Source organism: Nicotiana tabacum, chromosome 16 (assembly GCF_000715075.1).
Source record: "Nicotiana tabacum cultivar K326 chromosome 16, ASM71507v2, whole genome shotgun sequence".
Lineage (NCBI taxonomy): Eukaryota > Viridiplantae > Streptophyta > Magnoliopsida > Solanales > Solanaceae > Nicotiana > Nicotiana tabacum.
The window spans coordinates 37,007,663-37,030,154 of NC_134095.1; the positions used below are offsets into that span (position 1 = coordinate 37,007,663).

General features: G+C 36.7%; 2 protein-coding genes across 3 annotated transcripts; both read left to right on the top strand.

The window, feature by feature from the left end:
* The first annotated feature begins 8,937 nt into the window (after positions 1–8,937).
* LOC142170196 (secreted RxLR effector protein 78-like) lies at positions 8,938–9,345 on the top strand. Its single transcript, XM_075232040.1, has one exon. The coding sequence runs from the start codon at positions 8,938–8,940 to the stop codon at positions 9,343–9,345; it is 408 nt and encodes a 135-aa protein (XP_075088141.1).
* A 6,232-nt stretch (positions 9,346–15,577) lies between these two features.
* Positions 15,578–21,738, top strand: LOC107821471 (O-fucosyltransferase 7). 2 transcript variants are annotated; one of them, XM_016647906.2, is made up of 12 exons: positions 15,578–15,964; positions 16,416–16,514; positions 16,703–16,802; positions 16,918–16,985; positions 17,576–17,664; positions 17,832–18,012; positions 18,091–18,219; positions 18,309–18,442; positions 18,703–18,916; positions 20,273–20,457; positions 20,537–20,632; positions 21,157–21,738. In XM_016647906.2, the coding sequence occupies exons 1-12, from the start codon at positions 15,818–15,820 to the stop codon at positions 21,278–21,280; spliced, it is 1,566 nt and encodes a 521-aa protein (XP_016503392.2). In that variant the 5' UTR covers positions 15,578–15,817; the 3' UTR covers positions 21,281–21,738. The 2 variants fall into 2 exon arrangements, with proteins under 2 accessions (XP_016503392.2, XP_075088835.1); XM_075232734.1 differs by having other exon boundaries at positions 15,947–15,964; positions 16,694–16,802.
* Positions 21,739–22,492: the final 754 nt, after the last annotated feature.

The window sequence follows — 22,492 nt, forward strand, 5'->3', positions numbered from 1 at the left end:
ATTTTGGGAAAACGGACCCGGACCCGTGATTTGAAGGACCCAGAGGGTCCGTAGGAAAATATGGGACTTGGGCGTATGCCCGGAATCGAATTCCGAGGTCCCAAGCCCGAGAAATAAATTTTTAAAGAAAATTATTTTCTGAAATGGTTAGAAGGTTTTGGAAATAAATTTTGATTAGAACGTGTTGGTATTGGGCCGTATCTTGGTTCCGGTGCCTGGTATAGGTCTTATATATGATTTAAGATGATTCTATGGAGTTTGGTAAGAAACGAAATCCGTTTGACATGATTCGGACCGTAAATGCAAAGTTTGATGCTTTAAGAAGTTTTGAAATATTTCATTGATTTTGAGGTTTAATTTATTGTTATTGAGGTTATTTTGGCGATTTGATCGCACGGATAAGTTCGTATGATGTTATTGAGTTAGTACGTATATTTGGTTTTGAGCCCCGAGGGCTCAGGTATGTTTCGGAAGGTTTTTAGAACTCAAAAAGTTGCAGGTTTCCGCTGTTCAGTGCCCAGGGATTTTACTCTTCGCGTTCGCATGGTCCCTCTCGCGAACGCGTAAGGCAAATTTCCCAGGTGCCAGATTTCTTCTTCGCAAATGCGAAGCTTGAGATGCGAACGCGAGGCTGAGGGGGGAATACCCTTCGCGAACGTGTCCATGTACACGCGAACGCGTAAGGTTAAGGCCTAGGGAGGGGTCACCATTTTGTGCATCGCGAACGCGGCCACTGGCCCATGAATGCGTAGGCTTAAGGAGACAAAGATCCGCGAACGCGAGCCATCTTCCGCGAATGCGAAGGTCTGTCAGACCTAACTCATCGCGAACGCGATGACCAATTTCGCCCAGTTATTTTAAGTTTCAAAAACAGAATGCCATACGGGATTTTCATTATTTCTCACAAACTTCATCTTCTCCATACTTCTTGGGCGATTTTTGAAGAAGAACTTCACCATAGCTTCATAGATATGTAATCCTAAGCTCGTTTTCGTCCATTTTTATCAACAGCCACTAGATTTCTAGGCCTAAAACATGTGATTTATGGTAGAAAATTTGGGATTTGGGTAGAGTTAGGACTTTTTGATTATTTGGGAATTTGACCTCGTTTTGGGGTCGGATTTCAAAACAAATTATATATTTGGGCTCGTGGGTGAATGGGTGATCGGGTTTTGGTCCGAACCTCGTGTTTTGACCAAGCGGGCCCGGGGTTGATTTTTGGATTTTTTGGGAAGAATGATTAGAAAGCTAAATTTTAGTATTGGAATTGGATTATTTAGCATTTATTGATGTTATTAAGTCGATTATGTCTAGATACAATTGATTTGGAGCCAAATTTGAAAGGAAAGGCGGTGTATGAGGATTGAGTTGGCTGTGGAAGTTCGAGGTAAGTGCTTGGTATAACCTTAGCTTGAGGGATTAGGAGTTGAGTCCTATTTGCTATGTGGTAATTGTTGAGTACGACGTATAGGCATGGTGACGAGTATCAATATGTTGGTGTCTAGCATGCCCGTGAGTCTTTATATTGTGATTATCATGACTTCGTTGTATCTTTCATGCCTTAGTGGTGGTTTCTATTTGTGGTATAAAGTTTGTGGAAGGAATTGTGGTCTATGAACCTTGAGGAGCGTTGGCTCAAGTTGTATAACGAATTGTTAAAGTATAAGTGATAATTGAACCTCCAGAGCATTGGCTCGAGTTGTGAAGTGAATAGTGAAGCAGAAGTGAGAAAGAGAAGAGATCCGAGCTATTGTTGATTTATTTGTTATCTCCTTTGTCGGGATGTTGATGTTATTGATGTTGTTCCCTTGCCGGGATTAAATTGTTGAATTGTTGTTCCCTTGCCGGGATTTTTATTGCAACTTCATTTGTTCCCTTGCCCTATTGTTTGTGATTGTTGTTTGGGTGAGGAAGAGAGTTAAAGCACGAAGGGTGATGTCGTGCATTGTTTGTTTTATGAGGAAAGAGTGTAAAGCACGAAGGGTGATGTCGTGTATGATTGTGAGGAAAAAGCGTAAAGCATGAAGGGTGATGTCGTGCCGCACGATGTACCATCCATGCCGATTATATTGATTATATGGTGAGGAAAGAGAGTAAAAGCACGAAGGGTGATGCCGTGTATACTTTATTATATGATTGCTTTGGTGAGGACGAGAGTAAAAGCACGAAAGGTGATGCCGTGCATTTATTGATTTCTGATTCTTTGTTGATATCCGAGTTATATTGTTCCTTTCATTACTCGATGTCTTTCTATTCGAAATTGTTATATCCCCTACAACATGCTCCCTCTCCCATATTGACTGGTTATTTCTGTATTTCTTTCCGCTGTATATATATTTGAACTGCACAGGTTTATTTGGAAATCTGGTCCTAGCCTCGTCACTACTTCGCAGAGGTTTATTTGGATTTTTGAGTAAACGACTATGGATTCGGGATTCGAAGGTTCTAGTAGGTTTGTATGACGATTTCGGACTTGGGCGTATGTCCGAGTAGGGTTTTGGAAGACCCGGGAGCGTTTCGGCACCTATTGCAGAAGTTAGCATTTTTGGAAGAATTCCATAAGTTTGGGTTGAAGTGCATTTCATTGTTATCGATGTCCGTTTGGGCTTCCGAGTCTGGGAGTAGCTCCGTATGGTGATTTTGGAGTTGGGAGCGCGATCGGAAGTGAATTCGGAGAGGTCTGTTGGTCATTTTGGATTCATTTGGCTAAAGATAGAAATTTGAAGGTTTTTGAGAAGTTTGAACGGAAGTGGACTTTTTGATATCGGGGTCAAAATCAAATTCCGGAAGTTGGAGTAGGTCCGTAATGTCAAATATGACTTGTGTGCAAAATTTGAGGTCAATCGGACGTGATTTGATAGGTTTCGTCATCGAATGTAGAAGTTTGAATTTCTAAAGTTCATTAAGCTTGGATTGGAGGTCGATTCGTGATTTTAGCGTTGTTTGATATGATTTGAGGCCTCGAGCAAGTCCGTAATGTGTTTTGGGACTGGTTAGTATGATTGGTTGGGTCCCGGGGGCCTCGGGTGGATTCTGGGTGGTTAACGAATCGAAAATGGGATTTTGGAAAGGGCTGAAGTTGCTGGTTGCTGGTGTAACCGCACCTGCGAGACTAGGGACGCAGGTGCGGAGCCGCAGAAGCGGCCTTCATGCTGTAGAAATGGAAATGGACGGCTAGGCTGGGACCACAGATGCGGTCGTTTTACCGCAGATGTGGGATCACATCTACGGAGGAGAGGACACAAAAGCGGAATGGGCTGGGAGCCCTGGACCGCAGAAGCGGCGTGTGATTCGCACCTGCGAGACCGCATGTGCGGAAAGTGCTGGAGGCAGTGAGTTGTTTTAAATTCGAGATTTGGCCATTTTCTTTCATTTTTCTCTTGGCTTGGGCGATTCTTGAGGGGTTTCAAGAGGGGGTTTTCATCATCAACGATAAGGTAAGCTATCCCCACCTATCTTGAGTCAAATACATTGATTATGTACTGATTTGAGCATGAAATTTGTAGAAACTTGGGGTTTGAGGGAAAACCTAGAAAATCGATATTCTTGGAATTTGACCATGATTTTGGGTATGAAATATAGAGTAAATTATATATTTAAGTTCGTGAAATTGTGAGTAAACTTATCCTTCGAAAAATTATGGAATCCGGGCACGTGGGCCCGAGGGCATTTTTGACAATTTTTCGATCGAGGTTAGGAATTGTTATAAATTGAGCATATATTAATGGATTTGCATAATTATTGGCTAGCTTTGGAGCATTTAGCATCGATTCGGATCTTCGGAAGGGCGTGGAAATGCCGGTTATGGATCTTCGGAGCGAGGTGAGTCTCCTTTCTAACCTTGTAAGAGGGAATTGTCCCCATAGGTGAAATAATTGGGTATGTGCTCCTATTTATGGGGGCTACGTACGCACGAGGTGACGAGAGTCCGTGCGTAGCTACTATTATGTGTAAGTACGGGTAGTCTAGGACCCAAAAATATGCTATACTTGGAATATATGTATTCTTGTTGGCAGTTGAGTTGCTTAAATCTTATCGAATTGGTAAATGAATTTTTAAAAGAGATTAAACTTCATTTTCTTAAATCTCTAAAAGAGATTTGGTTTTTATTTGGATAAACGTTCCTCGATAAATTCTTAATTTGCTGTTTGAACATGTATTTCTATGTGTACCTGCGTCGCATGTATGATTCGCGAGCAGGGTATCTGTTTTTTTGTGTTGACCGCGTCGCAAGTTTGATTCGCGAGCGGGGTAATAATCTATGGTTCGCACCGTTCGACCCTCGGCAGTGCACATTTTACATTTATGTTGGATCGGGTCGTACGACCTCGGCATGATATGCGCATGCTTGTATTGTTTGCCTGAGATTTATAAATATTGATATTTGCCTTTCTTGACCGGAGATAAATTGATAAAAGATGATGAAAAGTAAATCTTGGGAATCCATTATTATTTGAGAAGTTGTTTACCTATTATCCGGCTTTATGAGTTTATAATTGCTTCATAAAATTTATGATCTCCTCCCATTTCTTTACAATTTTTAATATTGGGCCACTAGTAAGTGTCGAAGTCGACCTCTCGTCTCTACTTCTTCGAGATTAGACGGGATACTCATTGGGTACACGTTGTTTTCATACTCATACTACACTTGTTGTGCATTTTTGTTGCACATGCACATGCATCTCTAGTGGCCTAGTGGGCGTAGCAGCATGGTTAATATGGAGACTTAGGTGAGCTGCACTTCTCGAGACGACCCGCAGCCAGCAGAGTCTCTTTCAGATTTCTGTATTTACTTTCTGTCTAATATTGTATTCCGGACAGTTGTTGTATTACATTATTTTCAAGAAATTGCTCTTGTACTTGTGACACCGGGTTCTGGGATGATCACTGGATTTTTCAGTAGTTAAATTTTGTAAAGACATCCTCATTTATCCAGCGGAGTTTATTATTTATTATTTATTTTATTAAAGGAAATGATTTCAAAATAATTTAAAATGAGAAATTGCTAGTAAATTGTAGTTGGCTTGCCTGACAGAGGTGTCCGGCGCCATCACGACCCTTAGTGGATTTTGGGTCGTGACAAGTTTGCATTGAGGTTAAGCCAAGTATGGTGTCAAAAAATAAACTACTTGATAATTTTAAGACAATATATGTAATGTTTTATAATAATAATAATAATAATAATAATCAACTAATTTAACATTTAATAATTTAAAGAACAAATTTTTTTTATATATAGGGTATTAAAAATTTAAATTCTGGGGCTAGAGATATCAATAAACTTAAAGTGGAGTCATACTGAAATAAATCCGGCCAAAAAATCATTTAAAATTTTAGATAACCGATTAAAGTGAATTTTAAATTAAGGATAATATCTTCACTTGCATCATTATAAAGATAATCATTATAATATATATAAAGTTTTAGAAATTGAAATTTCAAAATAAAAATATTTTTTGAAAGATAAAATCATACCAAATAAGAGTTCAAGTCGTAGTATAAGAGTCACGTCATAATCAAAGAATTATTTATATCGTGTCAACCTATGTGTTTTGCCATAAATATGCGTTATTATTTCACTTTGTGGCTATTTTTAGGTTCTAATGACACCTATGAGAATAGTGCAAAAATAAAATTATCACTACGAGAATTGAGAAAATGTTAGTTTTTTTTCATGTAGTGTTTATAAATTAATATCTAACGATTATCTATAATTATTTATAGATAATTATAGATAAAAAACCGTCTGGGACAAGGACTCTCTCGGCGCATGTTGAGCAAGGACTACTAACCTACGCTGGTAGGGATGGCTAGACAGAAGAAGAGGAACTTCATAGCTAAGGTGAAGAACACGGATGAAGATGAGAAGGCAGAAGAAGAAGATGGTAGGTTGGTTACACCAGAAACAGGGATTCTCCAAACCCTTGGGTCGGTGCAACTGTTCCATTGGATGAAAGGCATGGGTAGTGCACCAACGATTCTGCAAGGACAGGAAAAGAAGGAATTGACGGAGCCGGTGAAAAATCAAGCTCCGATAGCTCAAATGGAAGAGTCACCTACAAATCCAACACTCAATGAAGTTGATATGGCGACGGCAGCAAGGAAGCTAACCTTCTCGACAAGCCTAGGGGTTTCAAAACCAACGCTAGCTGAGGTAGTCCAAGGTAATAGATTTATGTAGCAAGGGCTAAAATAGAATTACTATCCCCATGTTATCAAGGATGGAAGAAAAATTGTTAGATTAAACCACATAAAAGTGGAAGAACAGAATAGAAGATGGAGAACAAGCTTAATTGGCTATATCATAGGTAGATCTCCTCAATTCAAGGAGATGCTGAAATTTGTTTATGGGGTATGTCAGTTTGTTACGACCCCACAGGTACTACTTCATGACGAAGGTTATTTCATCTTCAAATTTGAATCTGATGATGATAGAGATGCAATACTTCAAAATGGGTCATAAATCTTCAACAATAGACCAATGATTTTGAAGAAATGGGATCCAGATTTCCAAATGAGCAAGGAGAATTCAAATAATATCCCAGTATGGGTTAATTTCCATGGATTGCCTATACAATACTGGATAGTGGAGAATTTAGGAAGAATTGCGAGCTCGATTGGGAATCCTATTTATACTGACAAATTAACAGCTTAGAAAGCAAGGATATCTTATGCCCACATGTTAATTGAAATGGATGTGTCTCAACCATTGCCTGAGACAATACTGATAGAAACGGCTGAGGGCAAAAATAGGGAGCAAAGATTGAGTTATGATTGGCAGCCTATTTTCTGTCAAGAATGCCTAGTGATTGGTCACGGGATAGAGGAATGTAGAGCTACAACAGAGGTGATGAAGAAGCCTGGTCCTATCCCTAAAGGTCAGGTAGAAAACCAACAAAGAAGGGGAAGAAAACTACTCACTAAGTGGATTGCCAAGCCTAAGTAAGCTGTGGAAATACAGGACCAAGAAGTTAGAGCTGAACCAAGCAAAGAAAAAGTGACTACACCAGTAGACACAAGGCAAGAAGTAGTTACTATAGGGAGTGAGCATAAAGAAAATGATGAGTTCCAAGTAGCCAAATCAAAAGGGAAACAGGTGCAGAGTCCCAAGGTGAAAACATCAATAAGGAAGGGTATGTTTGAGGAGACCATTGAAAATATACTACATCAAAACAGATTTAAGGCTCTGAGAATTTAGGAAGGGGAGGATGCTAGCCTGACATCTAAAGAAGGAAGAGTACCTTTTGCTCATCCCCCATGATTATTAGCTCATGGAATATTAGAGAGCTTAATAAGCCCTATAAGCAGAAAGAACTCAAGGCCTTTCTGCTGAAAAATAAAATAACTGTCTTAGGATGCCTTGAGACAAAAGTAAAAATAAGAAATGAGAAAAAGGTTAGAAGGAAGTTTGGGGAATGGGAAATATTTTCAAACTATTCATATGACCCTAACGGGAGAATATGGATATTATGGAAGGCACAACAAGTAGACATTACCATAATACAATCTGGAGCTCAAATGGTGCACTGTGAAGTCAGAGACAAGAACTCAACATTCCACTGTTGGTTAACTTTTGTTTATGGATATAATACTATTGCAGAAAGGCAGGAAATATGGAAGCAGCTGAGATAGATTAACAGTACTATGGGGGAGGTTTGGCTTGTGCTAGGAGATTTTAATACTATGCTTTCTGTAAATGATAGAATTAATGGGAACCCTATCAGTCAAAGTGAGGTGGTAGACTTTCAAACTTGTGTTGAGGATAGAAACCTGGGACTGCTGAATAGAAAGGGGTGCCAATGGTCATGGTGCAATAAAAGAGACACTACTGACAGAATTTATAGCAACATTGATTGGGCCTTAGGGAATCCCTACTGGTTCGTGAAGTATAACAACATAGAGGCAATATATGAAAATTATGGGGTCTCTGATCATTCACCCATATTATTGTGTAGTGAGGTCAAAAGAAACTCTTTGACTAAACCATTTAGGCTTCTTACTGTGCTTATGCAGGAGGATGAATTCAGCAAGATGGTTCAAGAGGTATGGAGCCAAAAAATCACGGGATATACTATGTATTCAGTCTGGCAGAAGCTACAGATACTAGGGAGCAAAGCAAAAGGGATGAATCAAGCTTTCAACTTAGTGGATAAAAGACTTGAGAACCTAAAGGATCAACTGCAAAAAGTACAAAAGGAGATAGATGATGACTTATTCAATAGCTCACTGATCCTGAAGGAGAAAGAACTATTACTACAGATAGAAAAATGGGAAGGTATTCCAGAGAAGGTGTATAGGCAGAAATCAAGGGCAATGTGGATCTCAGCAGGAGACTCTAATACATGGTTTTTCTATGCTCATTTAAAAGCAAGGCAGACTAGGAATAGAGTCTCTACCATCTGTAATGATCTTGGGCATAGGTTAACTGACCCCCTACTGATAAAATAAGAGTTCATATCATTCTTTGAAGGCTTATTGGGAACAAGGGCTGCTAAATTACCCTGCCTTGATGTGAATATTGCTAGGAACGGACCTTGTTTGGATAGAGAACAACAACATCTTGTCAAGAGTGTTTCTGAAATAGAGATTCTGCAAGAACTTAAAGGTATGCCAAATGATAAAGCACCTGGCATTGATGGATTTCCAGTTGAGTTTTTTAAGAAATACTGGCACATAGTGGGAGAGGATGTTATAAAGGCAATCAAGGAATTCTTTGAATCAGGGAAACTATTGAAGAATATCAGCAGTACTACTATTACATTGGTGCCAAAGGTGTCCAGCCCTTCATTTGTCAAGGAATTTCGACCTATTGCATGCTGCACTACTATCTATAAGCTCATTGCCAGAATCCTTACATCAAGACTGAAAACAGTGGTGGACCTCATAGTTGGACCTGCTTAGTCAGCTTTCATAGAAGGGAGAAGTATTCTGGATAATATGATTATTGCTCATGAATTGGTTAAGGGGCATAACAAAAAAGGAGTCTCTCCCATGTGCATTATAAAAGTGGACATAAGGAAGGCCTATGATTCAGTTGAATGGCTATTCTTACAAATGGTATTACAGGAATATGGGTTTCCAAATAAGATGGTAAGGTGGATTATGGAGTGTGTAACCAATGTGAACTACTTTATACTGATAAATGGTGGACTTACTAATAGATTTCAAGCAAGGAAAGGACTGAGGCAAGGGGACCCCATGTCCCCATACCTGTTTGTCCTAGTGATGGAGTACCTGAGTAGAACATTAAAGACTCTTAAAGACATCCCAAACTTCAACTTCCACCCAAGATGTGCCAAATTAAATCTGACTCATATTTATTTTGCAAATGATCTGATTATGTGATGTAGAGCTGATTAAATCTCTATCCAACTACTTCTAGACAAATTCAATCATTTCTCAAAGGTGACAGGACTCATGGCTAACTTAGAAAAAAGTTCTATCTATGTAGCTGGAGTTACTCAGGATTTCAAAGATATGATCAGTACTGACTATCAATTCAAGCTGGAAGCCCTACCATTCAAATACCTGGGAGTTCCTTTATCTTCAAGGAAGCTATCAATACAGCAATGCATGCCATTAGTGGAGAAGATCACCAACAAATAAAATGTTGGACTTCAAAGTTCCTGTCTTATAGTGGCAGAGTACAACTGATAAAAAATGTGTTATTTGAGATGCAAACATACTGGGGACAGGTATTCTTGCTACCAAAGAAGATTATACAATTGGTGAATGTTGTGTGCAGATCATTTCTATGGACAGGTAGCCAAATCCCTTCTAAGAGAGCTTTGATATCCTGGGACAGTATTTGTATGCCAACTTCAGCTGGTGGTCTAAATGTCATGGATTTTGTATGGTGGAACAAAGCAGCAACATGCAAGCTAAATAGACCTTTGCCCAAACACACCACAAAGAAAGTGCATCATCACCCCAGAAAGATAGGACGGGCATAATTGCAAGCAGATAATTGTTAGAATTCTTATAGAAATCTAGCCACTATATTGACATTTGACATGACCATCTAAACAATGGCATCAAGAATGTCATCAGCACCCTGATTATATTTTGCAAACAGATAAAATATCTCTACATCAGCATACCGTCTTCTGTGGATTTCGATAATGCGATTGGACAGATTTTTCCCCTCTTTCATCCTACCCTGGTCAATTTTGTCAAAAATCCGGACAAGAGTTCTCCTGATGATCACAAGGAAAGTATTAGCCGAACCTCGTAAATTCTGGTGTTCCCTTTATTGTTGCTTTATTGTCTTATTTATTATTTGGTGGCTGTCATAATTTTTGGTATAGTAGTTGTGACTTATTCACACTATATACATTTGGCTTCCGCAACAATTGGTATCAGAGCCAAGGTACTGTCTAAGTATGCTCTGTGGTTGCAACATAGTCTGATCTTCCACATCAGAAAAGATTTATCTTGGTAACTGAGTCAAGGTTCTGTCTGAGTATGCTCTGTGGTTGCAGCTTAGTCTGATCTTCCACACAAATCAAGATTATTTCCTTTCTGGTGTGGAAGATCAGACTAAGCTACAACCACAGAGCATACTCAGACAGAACCTTGACTCAGTTACCAAGATAAATCTTTTCTGATGTGGAAGATCAGACTATGCTGCAACCACAGAGCATACTTAGACAGTACCTTGGCTCTGATACCAATTGTTGCGGAAGCCAAATGTATATAGTGTGAATAAGTCACAACTACTATACCAAAAATTATGACAGCCACCAAATAATAAATAAGACAATAAAGCAACAATAAAGGGAACACCAGAATGTTGTGTGCAGATCATTTCTATGGACAGGTAGCCAAATCCCTTCTAAGAGAGCTTTGATATCCTGGGACAGTATTTGTATGCCAACTTCAGCTGGTGGTCTAAATGTCATGGATTTTGTATGATGGAACAAAGCAGCAACATGCAAGCTAATGTGGGCGATACATACAAAAAAGGATGCTCTTTGGATCAAATGGATCCACTCCATCTACATCAAAAAGTAGGATTTCCATACAATGAGTACTCCTAATCAAGCCTGTTGGCTGGTAAGGAAGGTGTTTGACATCAGAGAATGGTACCTGACTATTGACTCCTTTGCCAATATAAACAACTTCTACAGAAATGGGCAATTCAATATTCAAAAGATGTACACCTTATCGAGACCTCAGTTTCCAAAGGTTCGTTGGAAAGCCTTAATATTAGGCACCACTATACCTAGACACAACTTCATTTTATGGCTAGCACTCCACCACAGACTTGTCACAGTGGATAGGTTGACAGCTTGGGGAATACAGGTCGATATGAGATGTGTATTATGCAGTAGTGGAAAAGCAGAAACAATGACACACTTATTCTTTGAATGTCAATACTCAAGGAATATGTGGAGTACACTGCTTAACTAGACGTTTTTGTTTGCAGCGGTGATATACCATACATGGATAGAAAGAAACATGCGTAGATTTCAGGGGAGACAAACGGATACAAAAAAGATTATACGTGACATTGTCCTTCAACTGCATATCAAAGGACAACAGAGGATAAAATGGAAGAAGATCTTAGAAGGAGTAGATAGTTTTTCTCTATGAAATGTAGAAGTAGAGGAACTATTAATATGTAAATGATAGTTATTTTTTTCTGATAGTTTTTTCTTTGATGTTATTTGAGTCTAACTCCTAAGTCCAAAGGAGTTAGAGGTGCTGTAAATATTTTACTGGTTAAATAACGTTCTGATATTTGACCAAAAAAAATTATTTAGAAGGTTTAAATGTTAAGGTTATTTACATATAATTCAAATAACTCAGATATTTAACATGATTAATATCAAATATCAAAATGGAGTAAAAAAAATCACTAGCTAAAGAATTTTTTATATTTTTAGATAGCCAACTAAAATGAATTTTGAATTGAGAATAATATTTTCAATTACATTATTATAAAAATAATTATTATTGAAAAATAATATTTTAGAAACTGAAATTTTAAGAAAGAAATATTTTGTAAGAGATATCAACACACCAAATAAGAGTTCAAGTAGTAGTAAAAGAGTTAAGTCTTATCCAAAGAGTCATTCATTGTCTCAACATTTGATTGTTTTGCCATAAATATGAGTTATTATTTTGCTTCCTGACTATTTTTAGGATCCAATGACAACGACAAGAATGGTATCAAAAAAGAAAAATAGAAGAAATAATTAATTTTTTTCATGTAGTTAATATATATCCAATGATTATCTATATTTACTGAGAAAGTGTAAATTTTAAGGTTATTTACATACAATCCAAATAACTTAAATATTTGATATGGTTAGTGTCCGAAACAGTAAATACAAATGTACCTTTTTCCCAAGAATGGAAAAGAATAAAAAATAGCAAGGAAAAAGCAACCTTCCTTGCATTCCTTACTTCACCTATATATTCTCTTTGAGTTCTCGTGACCCTTTGAGAAATTTTCATAAAGCACTATCTTTTAGTAGTAATTAGCCATCTATAGATACCATTTGCTATATTACGGATTGTAGATATCTTTATGTGGTTATAAGATGTATTTGATATATTTAAGATATTGTATTCATGAATACAGTAGCAAAAATAGGCGTGAATCAGGGAAGTCCAGCTAATCAGTTGTTGTATTCGAGTGTGTTCGACTGTATTCATAGTGTAAACATGGGATTACAGCTGGACAGATTATTGTATTCGACTGGATACACGACGTGAAATAGGGGATTACACTGTTTTTAAAAGGGAAAGTGAATCAATTAACATAATAGACTCCTAATATAACTCAACAAACTCAATTATAACACACAAATTTTGTATTTTCAGTTATAAAAAAATTCTCAACCGAAAAATACCCCAAAAACATAGCAGTCTTCAGAAAAATTATATATTACATCTGAATACATAAATTATATTAATTAAAAAAATATATGAATACATTCCTGGCATATAAGGAGACAGTGAATACAATGAAATACATAGAATACAACGAGATACATTGAAATACAATGAAAAAAAAATAGTAAATACAATGAAATACATGGAATACAACGAGATACATTGAATTACAATGAAAAAAGACAATGAATCTATACTATATTAAAATATATTAACAGAAAATCAAGTTGCTCAGCCCCAAACTCCGTCGTCTTTGTTCAAGAACAAACCCTAATTCCGGCGAAATCTTCCTCGTTATGCCATCGGAATCACTGTCGCTCTCCGATGGATCCAAAGTTAAACACTGATGTCGCTCTCCGACAGAATCACTGTAGCTACTCTCAGAAATTCAAAACTTTACACGTATTAATCAACTGGGATTTGACAAGAATAAATATATAATATGTAAATTCTTACCAAGAATTAATCTTCTCCACACTAAATAGTATTTTACGGAGCTTATAGTGTCAAAGTGGTAAAATATTATATGGGGTTTCTGCAGGTTGAGAGGATGTATAGGGTTTACGTGAGCAGTTAAAAATGGCTTTGGAATAATCGAAGAAAGGGGAAGAGAATGGGATGTATTAAAGTAGAGAGAGAAAGAAAATTGTGTAAGTGATTAGCGTATTTAGTGGCTTAGGGCTAGGAGGTAACCAAAATTAAATATTTTGCTATAAACCTTAAAAGGTATATATAGAATATAATTTTTTTAAATGATATTTATTTAAAATAAATAAGGTGTTAACCTTTGCTATAGGAGGTAAAAATTCCTTAATTCTATGACTATCGCTGTTCTTGGTCTCCTCACTAGCTTTCCTTGAGTGCAACATTCGTCCCAAGTTAACAGCTAATTTAGCTTTTTGTCACAAAATAATTATATTACAATTCAAAATTAAATTTGCCAATTGTAAGAATAAAGAAGTGAGTAGTAGTTCTTTTTAATACTAACAATTTTCAAAAAGCATTTTATAAGGGTAACTTAATAAACTATACATTATTTTTATTATTTTTTTAATAAACGTGAAAATAGCTAAAATGACAATTATAAACGGAATAGAGGGAGTACATACTTAGATTTAAACAAGTTTTGGGGGGGGGGGGGGTTGGTGGTGGAATTGAGCTGGTTATCGGTTTTATATGTTAAATAATCAATTATATCTTAATCCCAAATTATTTGGTATTAGTGATTAGTTAATCACCTATACATACTGAAGTATTCTAAGGCGTACATCAGGCCAATTGCGGTGGATATTGAATGCAACTATAGCCATGGGCGAAGCTACATGAACTACACTCTGTATATAGGTAAAATATTAAATTTTAGAGGTATATAACATATATTGAACACTCTTTCTCGAAGAATTTTTTTTTACTTCTTTCAAGTTTGAACACCCTTGAATAAATTCCTGACGTCGCCATTGACTATAGCTTAGGTCATCTTGAGATCTGCACTCATTCTGCAACTCCTTAAACATTTGTTTTTCTTTTCAATTGTTTATTTCCATTTATGAGGATTGAGGAGTGAGGCTAATATAATATCAAAACTTCAGAAAGTCAAAACTAGAAATGCCCCGATCAGGAGAAATGACGAAGAAATGGTCTAATTTGTGAATTTCATAGTTACATAACTATTTGTCCTGGTGCCTTTGCTACTGATTTGACCGTGTCTCATCATTAAGTTGAGTTCACGTGAAAGTAATTAAACATCTGTATAACGATAAACTTTGTCAAGGTGATTTTACTGTTATAGTTGATAATTTTTTGTAATTTTGGTATTATAGTATATAAGATATTCAATTAATTTAAATTTTCATATCCCCAACTTTTAACATAATTTTACTTCTGTATACACTATACAATCAGCTATGTACCGATACTTCGTTCTAAATAAATAGTCAAGATTTTCTAAACTGAAATTTATTTTTAAAAGAGAATATTCACGTATCTAATATTTTGGTGGAGTAATTTTTTAGAATAATGTCGGATCTAACGAAGTTGTAAGTTCGGAGTTTGACAGCAAATCATGGATTATTACTTCATATGGAAAAGTAATTTTACACATTTGTTTCGGTGTAATTAAATTTCTTAATATAGCAGATGTAGAATATAGTGGAAACTGGCAAGATAAATGTCAAGATATTAAAATATTGGCTTCTAATATTCCTGAGATCAGCATAATTCAATCTATATATTATTAACTACTTGTAGCAATTAGTTTTTTGCCATTAGATTTAAAATTGTCATTTGATTTGTGAGTAACCTGTACTTATTTTGCCATTGAAATTAGTAATCTGCTAATAATGGTTTTCTTCGTATATTTCATCACTAATAAAAATTACTATTGTACTAGCTCAACATTCTATATTAAGCAGGATTCAGAGAAAGGTCGCACCCCAAGAAGTATAATATAGATAATTTTACGGGTGTTCCAAGGCGCTCATTCTAATACTAGTGTACAGGGAAATTTTAATTATGAAATAAAGTGGATCTACTAATCCGATTTTGACCTCTCGTACTTCGTATAAAACTGTCTCGCTGTAATTGGCCCATTGTTCACTATTTCACGCTGAATTTTGAATTTTCTCTCTCATCCCATATTTATTATAACTCTTTGCTTAATACCCAAAACTCAACCATGAATATTATTATTAATATTAATGGTAATAATAATAGTATATAAATGCCACAAAAACCAAAGCTAAAAATCACCCACCAGCAAAGGGATTTCAACTTTCAAGAATCTAACATTGTTACAAAATTCCACGCAAGACAGTATCAAAATCAGCCGATTAATTTTCTCCCTCAACAGCCTTAAATATCAAAAGGGTGTGTGAGACTGAGATTTTGTGTATATATTTTTGGGTCATATTGAAAGATGCAGAAGAAGAGGTGGAGGACAGTGGTGATTGTGCGAAAGGTTTTAACTTTTGCAATAGCTGCAATAGCCCTTGTAGCTCTTTTATATGTTCATGTCGTTTTTCCTGCCTCTGAAGTCACCAAGTTGCCTGATAAGCTTCCCACGGTATGGTTTCTTGAACTGTAATATTTTATTTGGTCATTCGATTAATTTTCTTGGATATATTTAATGGTCCTTTTTTGCCCTTTTTTAAGGTTTTAATCTTTGTTTTCTCTATTTTGTGTCATTATGACTTATTGTTACTAATTACTGAATATTGGAATGGGGTCAAATGGATAGTGAGGATTCATATACCTGACCTCAGCTAGGTTGGGATTGAGGGGTTGTTGTTTTTGTGATTTATTGTACTGGGGTCTGATAAATTTTGTGTTTTTTAGAGTTTATTTGACTAAATTGTTGATTAATTTTTTGGTTTTTTAATCAAATTGCTGTTTTGGGATGTTGGTTGATGCTGAAAATAGTCTTGTAGTTGTTTTGTTTAATTGTTAACTTTGTTCTTTGGCTATGGTTGTCCCTTAAGGTTTAGGTATTGATCTTGGGTGTTTTATTGTTATAGCAACATGAATCTTCATACCAAAAGCTGAGTAGAGAGCGAAGCTGGACTCAAGAACATGCCCCACCCCATTTGGCAAAGGCTCCTCTCGCTGCTCGCAAGGTTTTACACTCTCTCTAAATATATTTAGTTTTATCCCTTTTTAACTTTCTTCAAGTAAATTGAATTTATGATGGCATTAGTGTTGGATCTGGTATGATTTGGCGTATGTTTGTAGATGTTCGACATAGACTGTGTACATACGAAGTAGTTATACATATTTCATGTTTTCACTCCTTTAGATTTGACAGTCAGATGTTGCAAGTCGAAATGGGAGTTTGGACAAGTTATGGAAGCCACCTCCGAACCGCGACTATGTTCCTTGTGTTGCTCCGAGTCCAATATATACATGTAAGTAATTCCTTGTTCCCATTACAACATAATATTAGAAAGTAGCTTTGTTCGTTCTTGAATCAAATGTATATGATTTTTCTGTGTTGCTTATATTTCATTGCAACTTACCCAGCCCCTCCAGAGTCTCGAGGCTACCTGCTGGTTCATACGAATGGTGGGCTCAATCAGATGAGAGCTGGGGTCCGTATTCTTTGCATCTCTTTTCCTTTTCACATACTAGTGCTGTCTGTTTCTATTTCAATTTCATGATTATTTTTACTTTTACCTTTTAGTATCATGCTCCATTGTAATATTTATGTCGACAATAAAAGATGCCTGAAGTGTGGTTTGGACCTCTGAGGTCTCTCTTTTTTCAATGATCCGACTAAAACATCAATACTAGACTTATCTTTGATTTGCAGTGTTGTTATGCAACTGTATTAGAAGTTAGCTGACTAATTCTTTTGAAGGAAGGTCTGTTATGTAAAATATGCATCTTTAATTAATGATAATCAAACTCAGCTTATATCTCTCCAATTGATAGGCCTTCATCACTTATCACGTTCTATCTTTGGTTAACATTTCAAATTGCAAGAAGGCAACTTAGTTCCCCTAAACACTGTATGCATGGTTTGTTATAGAAAAGTTTAATGCATATTCATTGATTATTTCTTTCTAAGGTGATTGGCCCTTTGTAAATATGTTTATTGTGTATCCATGATATAGGCATAAAACATTTAGCTGTCATTATTTATGGCTTTCTGCTGAAAGCAGTGGTTGTTGCTTTGTAGATATGTGACATGGTTGCTGTTGCTCGTATCATAAATGCTACTCTAGTGATCCCTGAGCTTGATAAGCGCTCACTTTGGCAGGACTCAAGGTAAATGATGCCCTTCTAGCGAGAAATTCCTTTCTTTTGGGGTTTCAAGCTCATTTTGAACTGTTGTTTGCAAGGGGACCAGCATCCTTTTCATCCTTACGGATTGAATGTACAGAGTAATTTATGTATAAAGTGGTGAAATTTTCTCTTCTATGCCTGAATTGCAGCAATTTCTCCGATGTCTTTGATGAAGACCATTTTATTAGTTCCTTGGAAAATGATGTAAAGGTTGTCAAAAAGCTACCGAAGGAACTGGCATCTGCAACTAAAGCATTTAAGCATTTTAGGAGTTGGTCCGGTGTAGATTACTATGAGGAAGAGATTGCACGACTATGGGATGAATACCAGGTACATAAAACGAATCTGCATGCCGGGAAAGCAAAAATATTTATTTGTAACTAATGGATGTGATCTTATCTTTTTTAGATCATTCGAGCTGCCAAGTCCGATTCAAGGTTGACAAATAATAACCTGCCTCCTGATATTCAGAAGTTGCGCTGCCGAGCTTGTTATCAAGCCCTTCGATTTGCTCCCAAGATTGAAGCAATGGGAAAGGTGAACATTTTGTTGATGCTTAGTTCAAAAAACACGTTTTAACTGTTTCTTTGCCCAAGCTTTTTCATTAATTCAACTTCTATTTGCAGATGTTGGTTGATCGGATGAGATCTTATGGCCCCTATATTGCTTTACATTTGCGATTTGAAAAGGACATGCTTGCTTTTAGTGGATGCACACATGATCTATCCCCAGAAGAAGCTGAGGAACTGAAGACAATTAGGTAGATTTGTTATGACATATAGTTATCTGATAGTCAGAGCATGCGCATGTGGTTAGTTGTTGGCTAAAAACTGACCTCTTCAAAGAATAGATTGTCTGCTAAGAACACTTTTTAACAGGTCAAACATCAGCCGTCTCCAAATGAAATTTGCTAAAATCAAACGCATTGCACTTTTATATGCATTAGTAGCATGCTCATTGACTAGATTATGTGACATTCATAATCTGGTGATTTTTATTCATTATCTTGATCATTTGCAGGGAAAACACCACATGGTGGAAGGTGAAAGAGATTGACCCTGTAGAACAGAGAACTAAAGGCTATTGTCCCTTAACTCCAAGGGAGGTTGGAGTATTCCTTTCCGCTCTTGGATTTCCATCAAACACGCCGATATATATTGCTGCTGGAGAGATATATGGGGGTGATTCCCGTATGTCTGATCTATTGTCGCGTTACCCCTTATTAATGAACAAGGTATATGGTCTGCAAACCTTCCTTGCATTGTTTCTTAATGTCTTGGGTGATTTTTGTGAGTTAGATATCTCACTTGATTGTGGATTTGTATGAATGTGAGTTAACTGTTGGTGAATTTGTATGAATGTGCATGCCCATGAACTCAGAAGGTCAGATTAGTGATGAAAGATTGAAGAATCTTTTACAGAGCAAAATGGGCCAGTAGAAAGTTTCTAAGTCGATAAACACGATGAAATAGTTTTGTCATGGGTGTTATCAAACACATCATGTCATCATCCAAATTGGAGCCATGACCAGAACCTGATGGACTCATCCGATTGAATGAACCCATGTCTAATTAACTAGTTCAGCTATGTTTATACAAGCAATAGTGTCTCCACAACTTAAACATGATTGTGGATATCCAAGACCGGACTGTAAGCACATTGAGTATACCTCTAGAGTGGTTTTACATTCAAATCAAACTAAAACAGAAGATGGAGATAGTTCCACAAAGACAAGCGTGGGGCTCACGATAAACTAATTCAAAACCTCAATGTGCTCAACTCTTGGTCTCAATGTCTGCATATGCGTCTGAATATCATAGCTGCTCCAACTTAATTTGGTCCAGCTAGCATAATAATTTGAACATTTCCTTTTAGTGAATGATGAAGATAATCATCCACAAATTTTGCCAAATATTGATATTGTCATTCTTTATAGCAAGTGTACTTGGATAGAAGAGAACCGAGAAAAGTAAATAGAATTTCTTGGTGGACAGAGTTACCTTGTACCTGTTGCTGGTGGGAAGTAGCAGATATCTTGTGGAATTAGTCGAGGTGCACGCAAGTTGGGCCAGACACCATGATTATACAAAAAACGAATAGAAATTGTCTTGGATCTTTTGACAAATTTGTAAATTTTTAACTGGAATGCATGATTTTTTTAAAAAAAAAAAGGAGGGGGGGGGGGTGTTCATTGGTATATCCTCTTAAGCTTTGTCAATACTTGAAATGGCAGTTGTGATGTTCCCATTGAGATGAGCAAGGTCTTTAAACACTTGAGCTATTCTGATGTCCAATTTCTTATTTTGATGCTTCTTGAGATCTCAAACAGAACTGATGTGGTTAGTCTTTCCAGATGCTGAATCTGCTGTTGACATGAACGAATTGCCTTTATTACCTCTGTTCCTCATGATATTTAACTGAATCTCAGTATCGCTACTCAGTCTACCAAAGCATATTTTTTCAATTCTCACTCCCTGATTTATGAAGCAGATTTCCATGTATAGAAGCCATATAATCTTAAAAACCAAATAGTCTGATTTATAGGCTCCCGCATGATTAAAGAGTGATTTGCGTTTTCTCCCTCTTGCAGGAGAAGTTGGCTTCTGTTGAAGAGCTTGAGCCATTCATCAATCACTCATCTCAATTGGCGGCCCTGGACTATATTGTGTCTGTTGAGAGTGACATATTCATTCCTTCATACTCCGGAAATATGGCAAGAGCAGTTGAGGGACATCGTCGATTTCTGGGGCATAGAAAAACAATATCCCCTGATAGGCAAGACCTCATTTCTAATATCTAGTCTGCTTGGAGGATTATAATTACCTCCTACTAATACTTTCCTTGTGATCATCAGGAGAACTCTTGTCCGGATTTTTGACAAAATTGACCAGGGTAGGATGAAAGAGGGGAAAAATCTGTCCAATCGCATTATCGAAATCCACAGAAGACGGTATGCTGATGTAGAGATATTTTATCTGTTTGCAAAATATAATCAGGGTGCTGATGACATTCTTGATGCCATTGTTTAGATGGTCATGTCAAATGTCAATATAGTGGCTAGATTTCTATAAGAATTCTAACAGTTATCTGCTTGCAATTATGCCCGTCCTATCTTTCTGGAGTGATGATGCACTTTCTTTGTGGTGTGTTTGGGCAAAGGTCTGCCCTTGTATGCTCTTGGAAGTTTGCCCTAGCATCGGCCAATAACAAGTGATATCTATGTGACTTCCATTTTTAAGCCGTTGAGTGAAGTTGCAAATTTGAGTTCTGTTGTGCTCTTACCTACTTTGTATAGGTTCACTTACTTGAACTCCTGTGACAATAACAGTGCATCTCGGATTTTGGTTCTAGTATGCTGTTCTGTCCGCATTATGGAATCCTTTGCTTATGTTATTAGATTGCAGATATGGGTATTTTAACCCAGAACGGCACAAATTGGTAATATGATCTCATTGGTTTACTTCGATTATGCAGGCAAGGATCACCTAGAAAGAGGAAAGGGCCAATTGCAGGTACAAAGGGAACGGATAGGTTCCGCTCGGAGGAGGCATTTTATGTAAATCCTTTGCCAGACTGTTTATGTCAAAAGGTATCGTGATACACGAACAATTCTCATAGTATCAGGTAGTTCGGATGAAGCACAAGACCAATGTTTTCCGGAGAACATGTGCCCGAACATTGTATTAGTGATGCTGTTTCAGTCTTATTTGTTGAAGCTGGAGCAGGCACAAGCTGACTAGCATGCGGAATGTATATATACAATGAGATTAGATTGTTCTAAGTGACTTATAGGTGTAGATGAGTAAAGAAAATAGGTTTGTCCATTGAGAAGCGAGAGGCGTTTGATTGAGATGAGGCTTCCCATTTAGGGGAAGATGATCAAGTCAAACTAAGAGTATAAACATGTCAAATTTGTATAGATGGAGGGGCTCATTGTGGAGATCCCTGTTTTCTTATTTACATTTAGCTCTTTCTTGGTTTTTGTTGTTTTGGTGTATCTATTTATTATTGACATTCTCAACAACAGAAAGAAAATCAATTCAATTCTGCCCCAAATAGAAGGCTCCTTTGGGGTGAAAAATCTCCCTATTTGTATCTTCAAAAAAAGAAGACGATAAAGGTTTAGGGTCTAATCCACATTGAGTTGGTTGAGGAAATGAATAACCATGGGAAATCAACAGTTTTGTAGTATGGTAAGGAATCCAACAATCAATCCCCTGCAAAAAGTAGGGGTGGGCATCGGTCGGTTCGGTTATGAATATTATCGGTTTTGCCTATCGGTTATCGATTTACAAATATCATAACCCGATAATCAAACCGATAAGATATTGGTTATCGGTTAATCGGTTATCGATCATTATCGGTTCGGTTATCGGTTTATCCGATAAGATAAAACAACTAAAACAGTTTTGCAATGTATAAAATTGTTTCGGTATAAAACTGTTTTGCTAAAACAGTTTTATAAGATTTGCAATGTATACAACAGTTTCGGTAAAATCAGTGTTCTTAAGATCTTCTTTGTTCAAACGACTAGTAGTAACTCTTTGTACATTGATATCTACTTTTTTACTCTAGTACAGAATTATGTATATAGATTAAAATGTTTATTAGTTATGAAATACAAATTTTATAACAACTGACACAAGATAACTTTGTAACAACTCAACAATTAAAGCACACGACAAATCTCACTTCAACTTTCAAACAAACTAAGTAAAATCCAGAGCCAGAATGCTTTCAAACAAACTAAGAAAAAGATGAAGACGAAGCAACTAAAAACTTACACGAAGAATCAAGATGAAGCTGAAGA